We start from the raw sequence: 13,286 nt of genomic DNA, 5'->3' as shown, positions 1-13,286 counted from the left end.
CGGCGCAACACCAAATGTATTGCAAATCAAAACCCAAAATCTGAGAACCATCAAAACCTCTAACCGAGAGTGCAATCATATTACGCGGTTACTCGTCTTTTCTTTTTATTGGTTCTAAAACCTTTTCAGTTTTCAAACTTGTTTTTCGTATTAGGGCCTTTTCTTTTCAAGGATACAATTCTGAAACAAGTGCTGCATTAATCTACAGTGGGGAGGAGGGACATTGCTCAGATCTAGTAGCTTATTGGTTGCTGAAAGACACGCCGCCTTATGTCAACGTCAGCATGCCAAAAACGTGTAGCGCTCATGGCAAAGCTGCAAGTGGAGGTAAGTTAGTAATATCTGTTCCTTCTTTGTCATATATGATAAAGCTGACATCATTGATAACACCTCTGTCAACAGAAGACACTGAGTTCTCTTTCATAATATTTTACTCGATGTCTCACTATGGGATGCATGCCCCCGCTGCAGACCTGAGAAGCATTAATCTCATCACGCCAATCCTGATTGGCTGGTGAAACGTGTCCATTCGCTGCAGGTAGTACCACCTACCTTAAATATCCCGTGTTGACGACACCACGTCATTCAAACACCTCTTCTTCTTCTCACTCGGAGCATATCTAGCGTCCTGGGATTGTTAGCTGAACTGTCCACAGGCAGATCTTATTTAGCTTCTGTCGCCGGGCGCTAACTAGCCTTGGATGTTTTTAATCTGCTTCGTCAGTCACACCAGATCGAATTTTGTGCTTTCCTCGCCCTCCACGGCTTGGTTGGCACTGCCCTCGATGCCTCACCACAGCTGCTCAAGTACCGAGTGTTAGCACACCAGCTAATTTCTCGACTTTTCCCAGTTAGCACACCAGCTAACTGCCTCGACTCCCTGCCTGCACACCAGCTCTCGGGGCATGGAGGCAAAAACCCTTCACACCAGAGGTCACGGAGACTTGGGGGCCCGTTCCTGTCGCTGTGGGAACAAGCTATCGAGCAAGGATCCCCACCAGGTCTGCTCAAGCTGCTTGCTATCGACGTTCCTGCCTCGTGTCGACTCTGCGGTGTTCACCGTTAAGAGTCTCCGCAGATGGCTAACCCGCCGGACTAGCCTGTCTGGACATGATCCCTATCTCCCAGACAGACTCTTGCTTGGGTGGGTGAGAAGGAGTGCTTATCTTGAATGACGTGGTGTCGTCAACACGGGATATTTAAGGTAGTGGTACTACCTGCGGTGGACGGAGGCGATTAATGCTTCTGAGGTCTGCAGCGGGGGCGTGCATCCCATAGTGAGACATCATATTACTCAGACTACCGGGGTTATGTAAATGATCTAAAGTTATTCAGTAGCCAAGGAGCTACTACATCTGGGTGATGTCCCACCTCCTCGCTGTAGATTGATGCATGGTGGTGAGCTCGTGAAAAAAGGAAAGTGTTAAGGAGAAAGATAATTGCACTCTCAGTTAGGTTTTATTGTCTTGGTTACAGATTCAGGGTTTTTGTTCTCAGATTTTGGGACTTAAATTTGCAATTCATTTGGCATTAGAGGGATGCCATGAAAGTGATTCCATTGTCTTGCCTGGGATCGCCTTTAAGACTTCTTAAAATCACACATTGCGGTTTAATTTGTGATCCATATTAAAATGGCTATAGATCATCCTATCGCCCGCCCCACCACCACGCAAAGATATACCTCAAGTATCTGACAACGAGTATGCTTTATGTTCAGTTCCTTTTTAAATAAATGTATATTGTGTAGCAGCTACTGAGACAGGGTATGTGGAATACATATATATGAAGTTTCCTCAATTAATTCCTCAGTTGCGTCTGTTTCCACAGAAAGTGTAAAACCATTAAATAAGCCGATGTAAAAGTTTTTGCTGTTGTTTGATGCTCTTATCGAAATGTTTTTGTTAATTCTCCTGCATGATTAATGGCAGGTACCTGTGTCAAAAACAGAATTTAGTTTATGGAGGGATAATAGTATTCATCACCTGCTGCAACATAGACAAAGCCATGTGATTATTCTGATTGGCTGAGCATCAGCACTCTGCTTTGTTCTGCATCGCTGACCTTTTCCACTTCACTGTGCACGGGCTGTACAAAGTAGAAGGCATTTGAGTATCACAAGTGTCGTGTAGCAAGCTGCCTACATGCCAGCCCTTAATTTGAGTGGTTTGCAACTCATTTGATGATGTACATTTTGCAATAATCAGCTACATGAACATGAGATTGAATAGGTTCTCCTTTAGACGATGCATATTGTGGTTAATAAAATAGATTTATTTTCCTCTACCCATTTTGTTCTGATGGATAGGCTGTGGCGCACAGAGGGTCATATTAAAAAGGCCCTAAGTCTCTGTACCGTATACCATGATCCATTGCCTATTGCCGTGCCTTGAGAAGACAATCCCAGTTAACAGTATGAATAGTCCAAGGACTTTGAGAGAGGCTGAGAAATATAGCATATCTGTTGAGAGTCTGTAGTTTCTGTTTCTGTTTTCACTGAGAATCAGGCAGTAATGCCAGTCACGTTCTTTTGTTTATAATTAACAAGCCAGATGATGGCTGTTCAATTGAATATTTAGACTCTTACATCACAATATGAAATACGACAATACTGCTCTAACCTGTGTATGGTTCACCACAGTTTGCTGAAAACATTCAGGCTTCTTGAAAATTTACAAAATTGTAATTAAAATGCCCGGGACGTTTTCAACTTGCCTGAATAATTTTTCATGATCTCATGGAAGAAGAAGAGTGGTGCACTTGTTCTGTTTGCTTCAAGGCAAATCGCTTACATCATGAATCCCCATGTGTCTGCTTTGCAGTGGATTTGATTTGTGTGTATGCATTACTGCATCGGGAAACCTTAGACATGGCAACAATTGCATTTGAACCAGCCCTCCAGCATTTTTGGTGTTGCTCTGAAACCACAGGCTTTATTAAATTGGAACACATAAATCAGAACGAACCGAAACACATACACACTCTAACAGTCCAGTCCCCAACAGCATGTCACTTTCCATTACTTAAAACAAACGTTTATAAGGCATAATGCAAGTACAACCTGTATTCATGCCTTTGATGACATCAAATCAGTGTAACACACATCCTGTGTGTTGGCGATTTAACATTAAAACAGATCAACTGTAATTAAATTCAAGCTTTGCGTCACCCTATGTGCCATCCACCTCAATCACCTGCACAAACCGTAGCACCTGTGCCGGCATAGGCATCTCATTGTGGCATTTCTTGTCACAGCCCTTTTCCTCACTAATTTAATATGTTGAGGTGTGGGTTATTTTGACGTCTCAGAGGCCTCTGTGCAAAACAGTTACCTTTTCTTTGCCCTTCATCTTGTAAGGATCAGACACGCTTCATCTAAAGTTCATGGTCTGTGCATCTCATGTGTTGTCAAAACATCTCTGATCCAGCATGAAGAAGATGCAGTCATGCTTTGAAACTAGTCATGTAAATTTTAAAACAGTCAGTGCTAAAAATAGCAGCTACAGGAGTTGATGGAAGTGTCTTTCTGGCAGGTAAAACATCCTGGCTGCATTTAAAGCGAGCTACAGTCATTTTTACAAGTGAAGAGGATTAAGATAATTGTTTTAACAATGTTTTTTTTTATCTTATAAAGAGACATAACATTACTATCAACACATAGGGATACTATCCCTGATACTACCCTCTGTATCCATAGCCATGGTAAACAGGGGCAGCTTTGTATGTTGTAGAAAATAAAAAGAGAAAGCAGTTCAAGAACACCAGTCAGTGTTTGTAAATGTACGTTATTTACAGTCACACAGCCCGTGATGAATAGCCACCCCAGACCACCGAACATGCTACAATGCCAATCCTTTTTATCCACTTATCTTCCTGCCCATTTATAATCCTAAAGTGCTTGAAGAGAAAGCAATTGGACATCTTTTTTTGTTTAAGTCAGAAGTTAGTCACTGATCCATCCATCTATCCTGAGGGTCATTTGGGTCTTTGCGAACTCCAATTTGTTTACCTAAACTGGCCAGCCTGTGACATGTTTTGATTAAAGTCAAGTGAAAGTCAAGACTGTGTTGGATAGATGAAACTGATCCAGAGTCCTTTTATAGCACCACTGTTAAAAAAGGACTATGGAGGTACCAACACAATTGTTGGTAATCAGCCGCCTACAGAATCCACAGTTTCAATAAGTTATTATAAATAAAAATACAACACCAAAATACAGTTTTCTCACTTAAAAAAAAACAAAAAACAAAACATCTTAACCCAAACATGTCAGTCATGTGATACTGTATGTTACAGGTCATATAGAGATTCTCATGCAGGGCTAATCTTAAGTAAACTCAAACAGATCGTGAGCTTTATTATCCTAATTAGTACACAATCAACGATTAATATTATTAATAATGTTCGATAAGTGTCTGTAACGCCTGCCAATGTAATAATGCACACAAACTTAATAAACCACAAACGTAATAAAAATATGCAGCTTTTAATGTAATAATCCTGCAAATGTAATACATTTCCCACAAACGTAATAGTCGCTGCCTACTACAAACGTAACACGCGATTTCCCACAAATGTAATAACTATTACGTTTGTAGAGATTTATTACGTTTGTGGGGAAGTGAAAATCTTCAACTTTCAATGTTGTAATAACTTCCCACAAATGTAATAATGCAATGAATAATGGTTGTTGGTATGTATATATATGTTACGGTTAATGTAGAAAAACGGCTATTTTGCAAACTAGCCGGTGAATGTGTAAATTCTAATAAAACCCATCCGCACTCTCGCAGCCTGCCCTGCATAATTAATGCTGTGGATGTGTCAGACCCGACACTTTTTCGGGGAGTGTAACGTTAGGCCAACTGAACTGTAGGCTATTGTGTAGTAACTGGACTCTATCTACCAAATGAATTACGTTTGCTTAGTTTGTTTTGGTTTAATCAATTTGTGCAAATGGAGGAGCAGGAGAGACCTCATCTCATCATGCGCTTCGGGTTTGCGCGATTCGGGTTTAGGAGCGCACCTTCCATGAGAGAGACGCAACAACTGTTTGTCTGTTTTGGAGGTGGAAAAGAGAAGAATAGATATTTCCTCACAAAGACTGTTACACTGGATATTTGCGAGTACATTACCCAGACCTATGGTGTGCCCAAATTCAGAGCACACAGAGCGCACAAGCTTTTCTGTGTTATTTTGGACATAGACTAACATGACAGCTTGGACATCATTTTTAATCATCAAAATACAATGTTCACTTGGTCCTCCAGGAAGGCGATCAGTGGGGAGACAGCAACCACCAGTGAGTTTTCACTAAGTCCCATTTAGCTACCTGTAGAGCTAACTGATAAATTAAACTTTTGCCATAGCCCGTCGACAAAACAGCAAAAACATCTACCTTGCAAAAGAATCATTTGAGTGTCGTCTTCTGTTCAGGTTTCAGAATCTTTAACTGTAGATGCCAACTCTTCAACAGAATGTCTAAAAAGCAAAGAGTCTGTGCAATGGCCCAGTCAAACGCCAGACTATCGTGGTTTAAAATGCTATAGTAGGACCTCAGGAGTTTTGTCCATAAACAAATGTCTACAAAACTCAATGATCTGATGCAATACTGCAATGAGGCATGGTCCAAAATTAATACAAAATGTTAGAGACCAATTATGTCACCAAAAAAAAGATTACTCTGAGTTGTTTCTGCTAAAAGGGCCCCTTCAAGCTATTGAGTAATGGCTTGTATTTAGTTTTACACAAACTGCTTTTCCATGTTTGCTTAGTTTTGACTTGATAAAAGACACAGTGTAATACATAATGTATAGTTATTCATCCAAGGTTTTATTCACATAATTTCACAACCTAGGAAAAAAAAAGATTAATTTTAATCTTGTCCTGATCAAAACCTATTCAGAGACTGTACTTTTTTGTCATGTCTCTACACACAACAAGGTTGTTTGATGATAGCGGGGTGTTTAAAACTGCTCTTGGTATTTCAGCCTGAAAAAGACACAAAAAAAAAAAAAGCTCTGCATTTCATCATGGATTGATTTACTTGCAACAGTGGAACTTTAATAGACGCTTCAGCGAAATCTATTTACTATGGCTTTCAGACCTGGGCATCACCTCTCCTTTTTTCATGTCTCAGCAACAAGTTTGAATGAAGATAATATCACTCTCCTGATATCACTTTGCCTCCCCTCCTTTTGTTCACTGATCATCAAAGGACAAACCTCCTTTATCTGTGTTATTTCTTTGCTGCTCTTAGTTTTTCCTGCACATTTCTCCTCATTAGGATGCCTCTATATCTGAAGTTTTAACTTTTAAGATGATTACAATGTAAACGGTTGGTGAGATCATAGGTATGCTAGAAAGGTACGTTCAGGGGCTATTTATAAATTACATACTCCTGGACAAGACAGCAGATGAAACAAAAGAACTCGATCCATTAAGAGAAGAGAGGAAATCAGCAGATGTGATTGCAAGTGAGAGAGAAGGATGTAAATCTTTCCAGGACAGTGGGCAGTTAGATCCAGTATTACCATACAGATAGTCAATTATGTCTTTTCCTTTTTTATCTTGCATGAGTTTGTCATCCTCTACAAATCAATAGCTGTTTTTTAATTCCCTCCTCCCAGCTCACATCATCAATAATCAGCACTTCTTTCATCAGTTTGATCTGATTTTCCCTAATCCCTTCCTTTCACTTAATCCTTGCCCAAAAGCTGTTTGTAGTATTAAGTCATCCTCTATTTTTACTTCATCGAGTAGGAGGAGAATACACTTCTTTGATGGAAAGTCAAGGTACAGTAAGGTCGGCCCATGTTGACTCTTATCAATAACCATCAAGTTTCCTTTGTCATTAGGCCAAACTTTACAAGGCCCAGGGCTTTAGAAATGGGTTCAGCCGTCTATTGTGTTCAAATACGCCTGGATGATGTAACAACCCTTTGGGAATGCAAATGATCACCATGAGTTGTAGCACACAGCCTTGTTCTCATTTACCTTCATCGTTTAGTCAAAAACTTCCCTCCCTAATCAGCAACCCTCAGATTGTTCCTCAGCTCCCTATGTTTTCATCTCTCCATCTTTATATACACACACCTTTCAAGTCATTGAACCCATCCCAGCCACTGCAGTGTGATTATTCAAATAGCAATGAGGCTGGATCAAGCCTGGCAAGGCTGCCACAGCATGATGGGGGAGTTTCTGGATGAGGACTTAGGAGTCCTGCAGCTTCTCTGCCAAGAGCAGGGAATTCAGACTTAATCAGGGCAAGGAACCCTCCCTCCTCCATCTCACAGCGAGCTCCATGGGGTTGATGCCAAAACGGGAATATAATGAGGAAGACAAAAGTCAAATTCTAGGCAGGATCATGTACACTCCCACCCTCTGTTTTCTTCACAAGAGGCCAGGGTTTTCCTCCAATGAGTGATGGTTTCATTTTAGGGCTTTTGGGGAGAAGGACTTTGGTGTTGTACTGAGAGATGAGACATTTGGAAGATAAGCTTTGTTCCACTCAATCAGTATTAGCTAAACTCTTATCTCTTTCTCATTCTCTCTAACACACAAGCTCACAATATTCCAAATTCCCATGCTCAAAGGTTGTTATCCATCCATCACTTATAGCGCAGCTGGTATGTTTCCCCGAAGCCCAGGCCATTTCTGCGGCCGGCCGCCCCGTCATCAGCTCGAGTCTTTTCCACAGGTCATGGTCACATCAAGGGGAGGAGGCAATGATCGTTTCTGATCAATAAAACATCAACTGCATTAAAGCCTATGAATAAGTCATGGACAGAAAGAAGCCAGTCGTTAGGACACACACAAAGACATAAAAACATTTTTTTTTTCTGCGGCCATGGAATATGAACGGAATAAAAAAACGTAGCAAAGCAAAAATGTCAACTTAAAGGGAATATATCAGCTACCCACTGGCATTTGGTTTTATATTTAAGTTTTTCCAAATACTCACTGCAATTCTCTTTCAAGAAATGGCATTTTTTCTGCAGGTGGATAAATAAGTTATTACATCCTGGTTCCTAGGGGGCGAAGACCCTCTGAATATAAATGGTTCATTTGCCTTCATAGACCTCACGTTATGGCATATACATATATGTCTAAATTGATTTTAAACTACCAGGGTGACTGTTTTTCTTGACTTGAGATGATCTGAGATGAAATTAGCTCAGGCAAATACATTTACCAGTATTTTACCACAAACGCCACATCAGACAGGATGAAGCCATGCGGATCAGCTCACGACGGCTTAAGTAGGCAGTTCTGCAGAAGAGCACGCAACCTGTTTGATGCTGTAGACAGTTTGGAGTAAAACTGATCATGTGGATGGGATGGAAGTGCATGCGCAAATCTGCCAAGGATTTGAATCGACAGCACTACTGCATAGTTAATGTCTTAATTGCACACTTATGAGAGGTGCTATAACTATAGAGTAATTAACCCTGAATGCGGGTGTACACTCTTGTCCAACTTCATCATTGCCTTTGGCAATACATATTTGGGACTTCATGCCAAGTGGTATTTATTATTTGTTTCTGTGCATTATGTTCCTGCTTTGTAAGCACTTGAAAGTGCTGAGTAGTGCTTGATCACTAACCTTTCTGGAAGTGATTTATTCCATTTTGAAAGGCTCTCATTGCAGGTGTACATACTGTAGTGTGTGATCCAAAGCATTATGGTGTCATTTTCAGACGAGATGCCTTGTTTGAGTTTTACATTGTGATAATGTGTTCCTCGAGGAGGTGCAAAAAGAGAGGAAAAAAGCTTTTTCTGTCTGCCAGCAGAAAAATGTCAGACGGGAATACTCGGGAAGCAACTCACAGAAAGTCTTATTATCAAACTTTTTTTTTTTTTGGGGAGGGGGGGGGGGGGGGGGGTGATGAGATGGATCAAATGTAGTTTTCAGAGAAAGGATGGATATGACTGTGTCCTTGTTAAAGAAATAGGAGATGGAAGTCACAGGATAACATTATTTAAACACCGGATCCGTGTTCCTTCCCTCCTGTGGTCATGAACTATGGGGTGGTGACAGAAAGACAGAGATTGCCGATACAAGCAGATGAAATAAGTTCCCTCCATAGGGTGACTAGACTGTCCTTTACAAGTCAGGAGCAAAGCTCCGGTACTGGGAGTCACAACTTCTACTCATCACTAGAAGACGGTTGAGGTTGCCTGGGCGTCTGTTAAGGACGGCCCCTTGATGAGTGGGGAAATGTTTCAGGGATGTCCAACGGGGTGGAAGACCAGAGGCAGACCCAGGACAGATTGCATTTCCTGGGGGGCTTGGGGATGCCTTGGTATTCTCCTGGAACTTTAGGAAAAGGTGGTTTGGACTGTACTCAGGCTCCTGCCCCCATGACCTGAAAGCAGAGATGGATGGATGGATAATGTATCAAAAACATATCAGGTCTTTTATTCTTTTTTTTTTTTTTACAGATTCCAAAAAAGAATAAATGTTTTCCAAAAATATGGACTGAAGTTCATTTTTTCAACACTGCAGCTGGCATGCTATTCTCATAATCCACCTGTTGACGTCCAGGGCACCACCTACTGTCAAGTTTTGAAATAATTGTGTTTCCTGGTAGTGTAAGTCAGACGGCATCCCTTCAGTGCTCTTAACCTCTAATGAAACTAAATCCTTTTTTTGGAATTTCGTTTTCAAGTCTTTCTTGAAAAACAAAATCAATCTCTTGTTTTTATTACTATTCCAAATGTTGACTAAAAGACGAAGGTTCTGTTTGTTTGAACAGAAATTGGAAAAGCCAGGTGCATTTTTGTTTGTACAAGCCGAACACAACTTTAGACTCAGCGTTCGCAGTCCTTTAGCCAAAGTCACAGAATTCAAAACAGACTGTCCCTCATCGCATTTCATACCAAGTATCAATTTGTAACTTTTTGTTTGCTCTATAATTGTCTGCATTTCTTTTATTTAGCAAAGGTTTTGTCATCATCTGCTCAGCTACCCAATCTTAACTGCATTTGTTGAAAGGATTTTTTTGTATCCACATAAGAATCATTAGACTCTTCGTAACAATGAGTTTTTTTCTGACATCGTGCTACTGCCTGTACAAGCCTTTTGTCCACTTTTGCTCTGCAAGTATGTGTTTAGCTTTTGGCTTTGCTCACTGTGCTTGTCTTGGAGATGATTAATTTGTTTGATCAACTGTGTCATTACAGTTTGCATGGTAGATAATATTGTGCTATATTCAAATGATCTGTTGCTCTGTTGGTTGTCATGAACTACTGCCAATATAGTGTCGAGGCATTTGCACTGTTTGTATGGAAGCTTAACTAATGGTGGGAGAGAAAATGATCCCAAAGGCTTAAACTGGGAACAACTGTATTTTGTTTAGAAATATATATCTTCCGACCCTGAGCTAGAAGTATTAAATATATACATTTTAATATAGAAGTGAGTCCTGCCATGTCAGATTGTCCTTCAACTTTTCCCCCTTTGTTCTTGAATAAATACACAAATAAAAATACATAGTAACTCTCTGAGGTTTTAAGATGCAATTGGTTTAACAGGAAGCATTTGAACAGTAAGATTGAATGGCATACCTTTTAAAGCTCATTGAATTTCATTGACTTAAACAGCCTCCCCATATGGATGGATGTGTGCACGTCTGGAAAAAAGCTGCTGACACGCAGTCTTTTGAAAATGGATTGCAGTACTGTATACTTAGTGGGAACCCCATAATAAACATGGAGGGATGGCGATGGAGAGAAGTCGCGGGAGAGCTGCCTCCCGCGGAGCATCAGCGCTCCGTCACCCTCACAACCTTGTCCAATTAGAGCATATGATTAGTGTAGACTGTCTGCAGTGAAATTGAATCCATCAGCCTGGCTGGGATTCTTACAGGTCCCTGTAATTTAGGTGTCACTTTGCCTGTCAGACTAGAGCTGCTAATATAAAACCGACAGAATGGATGATTTCTACTCAAGGTGTAGCTTGACTAGAGCTGATTACATTTCCCAAATGTTTTATTGTATTTACATAATTTATATTTAGGTAGGGGGGGTTTATGGAGATATGATATGATATGATATGCGTTTCTTTTCCAGACTGCCAGAGCCGAGAGCAAACCCGTTGGACCCACACAACTTTGAAGACAACGACTCTGGACCGTCCATGGAGCACGCCCCCTGATATGAGCAGAGCAGACAGCGTGCACATCCCCCTGTCCTTGACGATCTGTTTTAAACCGCTGTCAGCACCGTTGAGCCGTCAAGCTGGCCTCCTCTCTGTCACTCATCTCTTTCCCTCCCTCCCTCCCTTCTCTTCTCTCTGGGAGGGAACTGACCTTGAAGGAGGCTGCCGTGACAAATATGGATGGCCACATCTCTCCTACTCGAACTTTTTAATTCCTCACTCACCACAAACTTTTCTTTTATTGAAGCATGCAAGTCATGTGCAATCATTTACCATCAGGCTTAATTTCCACAACCAGTCGGCTGGTGGACTTTCTGGTGAGCCTGGCTGAGTCGGAGAGGAGCCGTGCAGAACATCTGTCGAGCTCCACAGATGTCAGGAATGGGGGAATGTGTGACACGGTGCTTTTCACTCTTCATTTATTCACAGTATGAATTTGGTTCCACCGTTTAGGCTCTCTGGACACTCAGACTTAGAAAGGGAACAGCAGCTCAGACGCCACAATGCCTTATGTTGTGCAGAGAATATTTTACGAAGTTTTTCTGGGGTTTTCAAAGAACTATAGGATGGAAGAGGAGCTCTCCTTCATGCTGTACTCTCACCTTTGCCTTTCCTCTCAGCCCTGCCGGATGTTTCCTAATCCTTGTAGATATTTGTTTGCACTTCCTCCTTCTGTTTGTCAGATCTATTATCAGAATCAGGAGACATCTTGACATCTATTGATTGGTGAATGTTGCTGAGTGTGTTAGATAAAAATCGAACTGCAATTTGACTATGGCCTCCTGCATTTCTCAACTCTCTATGTACTGTAGCGTTAAGGCTCATTACTCCTGGCCAGTGTGCACCACATGACGGATTACCGTCCGGAGACGCATGCACTTTCTACCTTGACCCGCTCGGCCACAACTTTCACACATGATGTACTGCCGCAAGTCTTACTACATATCAGCAGTTTGTTTTTATTATGATCGATTCTGTTGCCTTAAATTTGTAACTGAGATCACTGATAATATGCGGGCCACTTTTTACTGCTGTAGCTTTGCACTAAGATGCTCTGTCGTATACTTACTCGAGGGAAATGTTGTCGTCTCAGCAGCCTATTGGAAAAGCAGCAAGTATTCTGTGTGTATTCTACTGGGACAACAGACTGACAGAAGTCTGTAACCATCTCATGTTTATTTGTCTATTTTGGTCTTAAATCTGAAAAAAAATCATTAAATCATTAAAAAAAAATGTCTTTTTCTTAGACTGGATGCTGAAGGCATTCATGCCTCTGTTTTATTCATTGTCATTTGAGTTGTTTTTTTTGCAAACATCACATCTGAAAACGGAGTCACTAAGAGTTCTGATTGAAGGAGGCTGGAAAAAGTGATGATTCGCCCTGACGTATAACCAAGGAGAGGGAGAGTTTCCTTAATTAAAATTCAAAGTAGCAGCACACCCAGATAGGACTGGGAATAAGAGATTTGAGAGCAGACCTCTTTAGCACCTGTGCCTCTACACAGACGCATTTAAATAAATACTGAGTGCAAAGGTCCATACATCTGAAGTGAAACAAGCCAGAAACAACTTTGATCACCTCATAACCTTGATTTGAAAGCCTGTCTCTCTGCAGCTCGTTTATCTTTGTCGCATCTCTCCACAGAGACGCAGCGTCCTGGATGCATTAGCATCGCACCTGTTTTCTACCTGAGCCGCCTCATCTCGCCAAGAATGACCTTTCAGCCTGTAAATTGAGATACTGGCTTTGACATATTGATTGGGGGATAGTCATTTAACCGCTGTCCTTGCTACCTAGGTGGTAACGTCTTATTTTACATCCTCTAATGGATTTAACTTCTGATCTTCAGCGATCACTGAGTCATTGCCTGCTGACCGAGCTTCAAAGCACTTTAAACCACTCTGGAAATGTCTCCTCGTGCGTTCATATTTTAGAGTGTCCGATTTAAGTGAACTTAGCATGGGCGCGAACAAAAACAATGTGCTTTTATGTCCTGGAGCAACAACAACAAACCTGAATGGGGTCAATATGTGTGTTGTCAAGGGAAATGAAGAGAAAATTGTCTGATCTCATTTAGGCAGCGAGGCCGAAAGGTTCTGTTTTTTTTTCTCCCCACAGCCAATTACA

At 41.2% G+C, this 13,286-nt stretch overlaps 1 protein-coding gene across 1 annotated transcript in view; it reads left to right on the top strand.

Annotated features, from left to right (window-relative positions):
• The window catches only part of trim44 (tripartite motif containing 44), a 65,869-nt gene extending 53,507 nt beyond the window's left edge, over nucleotides 1-12,362 (top strand). The window contains exon 6 of the mRNA XM_061721507.1: nucleotides 11,071-12,362. Within this exon, the coding sequence (XP_061577491.1) occupies nucleotides 11,071-11,155 (85 nt within the window). The 3' untranslated portion in view covers nucleotides 11,156-12,362. The remainder of the gene's footprint in view (nucleotides 1-11,070) is intronic.
• The last annotated feature ends 924 nt before the right edge of the window (nucleotides 12,363-13,286 follow it).

This window comes from Cololabis saira, chromosome 5 (assembly GCF_033807715.1).
Source record: "Cololabis saira isolate AMF1-May2022 chromosome 5, fColSai1.1, whole genome shotgun sequence".
In the NCBI taxonomy this organism is placed as follows: Eukaryota; Metazoa; Chordata; class Actinopteri; order Beloniformes; family Belonidae; genus Cololabis; species Cololabis saira.
Note: the sequence above shows the minus strand (reverse complement) of the source record. Positions and strands in the feature narration are given on the sequence as shown.